The sequence below is a fragment of the Vigna umbellata genome, chromosome 1, assembly GCF_029865625.1.
Source record: "Vigna umbellata cultivar VRB3 chromosome 1, Vumbellata_1.0, whole genome shotgun sequence".
Taxonomy (NCBI): Eukaryota; Viridiplantae; Streptophyta; class Magnoliopsida; order Fabales; family Fabaceae; genus Vigna; species Vigna umbellata.
The window spans coordinates 86,645,724-86,651,971 of record NC_142165.1 but is presented as its reverse complement, the minus strand read 5'-3'; the positions used below and the strand labels follow the sequence as shown (position 1 = coordinate 86,651,971).

The 6,248-nt window shown below is 36.7% G+C and overlaps 2 protein-coding genes across 2 annotated transcripts; one reads left to right on the top strand and one right to left on the bottom strand.

The window, feature by feature from the left end:
- Positions 1 to 479: 479 nt before the first annotated feature.
- LOC124843780 (uncharacterized) lies at positions 480 to 2,120 on the bottom strand. The gene is made up of 3 exons (XM_047320596.2): positions 1,963 to 2,120; positions 1,438 to 1,877; positions 480 to 1,206 (listed from the first exon to the last, which is right to left on the bottom strand). Exons 1-3 carry the CDS (start codon positions 2,033 to 2,035, stop codon positions 661 to 663), a joined length of 1,059 nt encoding a protein of 352 aa, XP_047176552.1. The 5' UTR covers positions 2,036 to 2,120; the 3' UTR covers positions 480 to 660.
- Positions 2,121 to 4,676: 2,556 nt separating this feature from the next.
- On the top strand, positions 4,677 to 5,872 carry LOC148206679 (uncharacterized). Its single transcript, XM_088102867.1, has 2 exons — positions 4,677 to 5,556; positions 5,823 to 5,872. Exons 1-2 carry the CDS (start codon positions 4,677 to 4,679, stop codon positions 5,870 to 5,872), a joined length of 930 nt encoding a protein of 309 aa, XP_087958993.1.
- The last annotated feature ends 376 nt before the right edge of the window (positions 5,873 to 6,248 follow it).

Sequence of the window (6,248 nt, the reverse complement as noted above, 5' to 3'; positions counted from 1 at the left end):
TTTTTTAATATGTAATCATTACTAAATACTGTTACAATATTTTTAAATTGAGGTAACCTTTAAAATATCCTAGACAATTAGTTTTACTCTTTGTAAATTACATAAAAGAAGAGTATATACGCAAATTCAGAAAATGAAATTATCTTTTCAATTGGTTTAGTATGGCGGCTTAAATTTAATAATAATTAATTATTGTATAAAAACCATAGAACAATTCTTTAAATATTAAATTTTAAAATTTAAATATGAGATAGTTTAAATATTAAATAGTAAACTAATCTTTCAAGATTAGTTTAAATCATGAAGAAATTTAAATATTAAAATTTTAAAATGCAAGATTAGTTTACCATGGAATATTTTATGGATTCATGAATTTATTTTCAATGTTTCATCAATAAATTCTCAGGATTACTTTTTCCTCAAAAACACATTTTTAAAGATGTTTGAGGTGAGGAGAGGAAAGGGTATAAAATTAAACATTAATTTTAATCCACCAAAGTTTATTGATAAATGAAAAGTAACCATTTCATTGGAGCAGCATTGTTTGCTTCCAATCAGCATTAATAACTTCCTGATCAGATTCAGGAACAAAACAATGGCTAACCAAACAGCAGGGTGGTGTCAAGAAAGACATCACAGCATCATCATCATCAATGAAAATCACAAACTACAATCTTCTTCCTCTTCAGGGAAACGAAGGTGTTTTCCTTTGGGTGTTGGCAACCCCTTCAAATGCATAACCCCAGAAGAACCACAAGATTCCACCACTTTCTCCACAAGCTCATCCTCACTGTCGTACACAAACCTTGTGTGCTTCCCACAACCTTTTTCATTCACACTGATGTTGTTCAACCCGGCACACAGTTCATCAAGTAACAACCCTCCATCACCATCTTCATTGTCGTAACACTCTTCATCCTCTTCAGCATCCTCGTAATAATTTCCTTCTTCCTCCTCCCCACTTTCCTCCTCCACCTCATCTTCATCCTGTGTGCTTGCAGCATTCACTTGCATCGACCAAACAGAAGCACCATCATCCTCAGTTGATCCGCCACTTCCATGTATCACTTTCTGATAAGTCACCTCAGAAGAGCATTCCGAAACCACCTCCGATTTGTCCGAGAAATCCAACAGCAAGGACCGTGTTATCACACACTTCTCACCTTCAACCTCCTCCTTGTTCTTTTCAAATGATTCATTCACCACCTGCCATCAGAAGAAAAACCCTTCAATCTTTAGTTTCAAACGAGACCATATTAAAACACTAAGAGAACAAAATACAAATAGTTTGTGTTCCTTGTTCCATTTGGTCGGAAAAGACAAAAAAAGTTGATTTTTTTCTTCTGATAACAAAATGTTTATTTTATATCAAATACCGAAAAGAAATTCATTTCTTGAAAACAAAAAGGGACAAGAAAACATAACCAGAAGACTAACCCTAGAGATCAATTGCTCTTCGATTACGCAAGAAGGAGGTGACACCAAAGCCAAAGCATCACCGTTGGGACCAGAAAGATTGGGAACCTGAGGAGTGTTCGCAGGAGTGGGTGCAAGAAGTGACATGGGGGAATTAACGAGTTGAAGAAAGGGCGAAACAACTTTCATGGTGAGTTTCGAAATCACAGCCTCTTCCTCCACTTTCTCCAAAAGGGTCTTCACCTGACCTCTCAGCAAAGCCTCTCCTGAACCCGGCGTACTCTTCACCCTCTTCTGCTTCACTATAGACGACAACGGCGTTTCAAGGTCGTTGCCGTTTGCAAGCCCCACAATCGGAGAATCGTTCGATATGTCAACCAGGGCACTCCGATCCTGGTTCTGCACGCCGCTTCTTTGGCGGGTTTTCGACACGGCCATTTCCGAGTCCTCGTTCTTTTTTCCTATGAAATAAAAATTGAAAAAAGAAATTAATCAATGAGGAAATAAAGATAATGGTGGTGGGGTTTTAGAGAAACGGTTACGTACTTGAGAGGGGAATGTTGTTGGAAGCAGTTTGGGATCTTGTGACTCTTCTTGCGGTGGACGATGGAGTCTCCATTGGAACTTAAAACTTGCTTTTGCAGTGAGAAAAGAAAGATTAGAGAAAAAGATTTCACGAATTAGAAGAGTAGGGCGTCTTTGAAGACTCAATTGTGGTGTTTATAAGAAGGTAGTGGCATCAAATATGACCGTTGGCGCGTGTGAATATTTGCTTATCGCCTAAATTAAGACAGAATGAACTAGCCGTTGGCCTCTTTGTTATTTTGAATTCTGAGCCCTTTGTTTATGTTCGGCCCGTAGTTTTAGTAGACATTATGGGCTTTAACGGGCTTGGTTCGTTGAATGTGTAACCAGCCCATTTGAAATGTATTGCAGAATTGTAAATATGAATAACCAATGTTTATGTATACATCTTAATTTTATTAATATAGCTTTAGTTTATATTTTTTTTCCTAGGAAAATTTTTGAAAGTTTAAAATTTTAATATTTCTATAAGTACATTTTCATTGTATTAAATTTTTTAATAATTTTCTTTTAAAAAAATAGAATGTGTTAAACCTTTTAATACTAAAAGATTTTTTAAGAGGAGAGAGTTATATCTTCCTTATCTATTTCTTTTTTCAAATTAAGGTTTAAACCTTGGGGTTGGTCCTTATATTTATTAAGGAATCTTAAGTAAGTCATCTTGTTGAAAGCAGTTTCAATTGAGTTTTAAATTTTGTAAATTTGTAATAATTAAGTCTTTTCTGTTAAGTGGTCATAAATGACGTCAAATATTGATGATGTAGTGCACAATAAACGTATTGAGTTGAATCATTTTATTATATGAAAATAATTAAATTATGACATGGAATTAAAGTAAAAGAAAATAGGAAGATTATGAAAATTTCAGCCCAATAACATTGAATACGAGTCTCTCGTCAAAAACCCTAACACCCCGTCCCTCCCTTACCGCCTTCCTTGTTGCTGCCACCTTTCTGTCGTGCTTTCCTTCCCTGTTAGGAGCTCCATCAGCACCGCCCCAAAGTAGTACACATATACCTTTGTGCCTCTGTTTGGGTTTCGGTCGTATTGCAACCCAAAATTGAAGATTCGATACGTGAGACCACACACTATCCCAATCCTTTACATTGATGTCCTTTGTGGGAAGCTCGTGCAGCCACCTTCCAAGGTCGACGTTCGCCATGTACTCGTACAAGTTTCTTTTTACCTAAAAATTTCACCAAATTAATAATAAATATAACTATTCAATTAAAAAAACAAATATACTTATATTTTCTGATTTGAAAATTTCACCAAATTAATAATAAATTTAACTATTCAATTAAAATATAAATATACTTATATTTTCTGATTAGAAAAGAGTAATATTTGTTTTGTCATGCTTTTATATATAGAATTCTTAAATTTCTTTTAGAGATTGAAACTTGTGGGAAAAGGTGGAAATAGTACAGGAAAAGTAATTATTCAAGCAGAAAAAGAAACGGTTCAGTGTGCAGCGAGTAAGCATATTGTTACCATTTTTCTCAAAAATGTTTCACCATCTCACCCAAGTTTAAATTTTCAAAACCCCAATTTTTTTAAAGAGACTAAAAAAGAAATCATTGGAAAATGCTGAAATCAAAAACACAACAGCCTCTACACCGAACAGACTCCAACACACCATTATTTTCTTCGTTCACACAAAACTTCTCCTCCATCATCTTTCTTCCTCCCACCTAACTCATATATATCAAGATCATTTATTTTTCTCAAAAACGTTTCTCATTGGGATATCACCCAAGTATAAAAATTCTAAAACCCAAAAATTTGCTTAAAAAACCCTAAAATAAACCCTAAAAACAAATTTAGCATTAAAACTATTGGGAATCAAATTGATTCTTTACTGCAAAGAAGACAGTAATTCAATGTATTCTGTTATGTTTTACGGTTATTAGGTTTTTAGATTTTTCTAGTTAGTTTAACAGAGCTCTATAAATAGAGCTCTATCTCTTTGTTTACAGTAAGAAAGACAACATACATTTTCTCAGTATCAATACTTTACAACATTATATAATAAGAAAAGAGAACGTTTTTCTTACCTCTCGAGTTGTCCTCTTCATCTTTTCCTTCTTCGCCGTCGTCAACCGCCCTCTCCTCCGCCGTCGATCTGCGCTGATGCCGCTGCTGCTTCATCGCTTGGAGAAGCTCTCAATCGCTCTGTTCTCTCTCTTCTCACACTCGTTTCACACTGCTTGCGTGGCTTTTCCGTTTGCCCTACGCTTATCCACTATAAGCCATCATGGGCTGGGCCGCAGACTTGCGTGTACAGTGCTGGGCCAGTTCCAATATGGTATCAGAGCAGGTCTAGTGCCTGCTCTGCTTCCGTTGCCTCTGATTCATTTCTTGGTATCCTCTTGGGCTGTTTCTTGGGTTCTTTTCTTATGGATCAAACAGATCAATCTTACAACCCATCCAGTTCTTACTACCTACACCCAGGTGAATCTTCCAACCCAACCAGCCCCTATTACTTACATCTAGGTGAGAACCTGGGCCTCACTCTCATTGCACAGACTCTAAACGAGAACAATTACTCCTCATGGAGCAGAAGTATGAGAAGAGCCTTGCTCTCCAAGAATAAAACAAAGTTTATTGATGGGTCCATAAAGAAACCCCAGAAAACTGATGCACTGTTTGATGCATGGGAAAGATGTAATGTGATGATATTATCTTGGATAACAAAAACTCTCTCCCCACAGATTGCTGAAAGTGTCATATACGTCGAAGAGGCCAAGAAATTGTGGGATGAGCTGAAAGAACGTTTCTCCAAAGGAGATTATTTCAAGATTTCTGACTTGCTGCAGGACATACATTCTATCAAGCAGGAAGAAAGGGGAGTGAGTCAATTCTTTACTGATCTGAAAATCCTATGGGAGGAGTTGGAATTTCTAAGACCCATCCCTACTTGCACAGGTAAAATTCAATGCAGTTGTGATCTCTCCAGAATCTCCTTAAGATATAGGGAAATGGAACATGTGATATGTTTCTTGAAAGGGTTAAATGATTCCTACAACACTGTTAAGACACAAATTCTTTTGATGGACCCTCTACCTAATATCAATCGGGTCTTCTCTCTCATTATGCAACAAGAGAGACAAGAGAAACATAGCTCTCCCGAGGTCAAGGTTCTGGCAAATGCTACTGATAAGAACAGTCAATGGAAGGGCCAGGGAAGGGGCGCTGGATTTCGTGCCCAAGGGAGAGGAAGGGGCAGGAATCCCAACTATGGAAAGCAATGCTCCTTTTGCAACAATATGAATCACACTATAGATGAGTGCTACTTTAAGCACGGATATCCTCCTTGGTATAAGAAAGGTGACAACAATCAAGACAAGAGGACTGACTGGGGCACTGCCAATGCCTGCCAGAACAGCACTGAAACAGATAGGGTTCAGAGCACACATCAAGTTAATAATGGCAACATTTTCAACTCTTTCACAGCTGAACAGATGCAAAAGCTTCTCAGAATGATGGACAAAATTGATGAACCCCCTCACAAAGTCAATCAAGTCCAGAGAAGTGACACTGAACATAAACAAGGTACTCTTTCATGGATAATAGACATTGGTGCCACAGATCTTGTGACACATGATAGGACAAATTTTGTCACTTTTTATAAAATTAAACCTATTTCTGTGAAACTGCCAAATAATATTGTTCTAACTGCTGAACATGCTGGAACTATACACTTTTCCAAGGATTTTATCATTTTTAATGTTTTCTATATCCCTGAATTTTGTTTTAATTTGATTTCTGTTCAAAGCCTCATTAAAGACTTGGATTGCAGTCTAACCTTTTCCTCTAAGACTTGCCATATAAAGGAGAATCATACATTGAAGATGATTGGATGTGCTAATTCTTGGAAGGGCCTCTATTACCTACAAGCTTTTCCTAAATCTAATCAAAGATATATTGTTAAGACTGTTTTTTCTTTTAAGAATCTTAATGTAAACCTGTGGCACTGTAGATTAGGCCATCCAGGAGACAAGGTTATGAAACATATATGTGAGAATTTTCCTTATGTTAAGGTTGACACTAATATTGTTTGTGACACTTGCCACTATGCTAAGCAACGAAAGTTATCTTTTCCTAAAAGTGTTTCTGTCACCACTGATTGCTTTGAAATTGTGCATTGTGATATATGGGGTCCCCTTAATACTGTTTCTGTCCATGGTCATAAGTACTTTCTCACCATAGTAGATGATTACATTAGGCATACCTGGGTTTTTCTT

Coding starts and splice junctions, on each gene's coding strand:
- LOC124843780 (XM_047320596.2), bottom strand. CDS start 2,035: ATGGAGACTCCATCGTCCACCGCAAGAAGAGTCACAAGATCCCAAACT. Junction 1,878..1,962: donor CAACAACATTCCCCTCTCAA/GTACGTAACCGT, acceptor TTTATTTCATAG/GAAAAAAGAACGAGGACTCG. Junction 1,207..1,437: donor AAGAGCAATTGATCTCTAGG/GTTAGTCTTCTG, acceptor TTCTGATGGCAG/GTGGTGAATGAATCATTTGA.
- LOC148206679 (XM_088102867.1), top strand. CDS start 4,677: ATGATATTATCTTGGATAACAAAAACTCTCTCCCCACAGATTGCTGAA. Junction 5,557..5,822: donor TGACACTGAACATAAACAAG/GTACTCTTTCAT, acceptor TTTTCCTCTAAG/ACTTGCCATATAAAGGAGAA.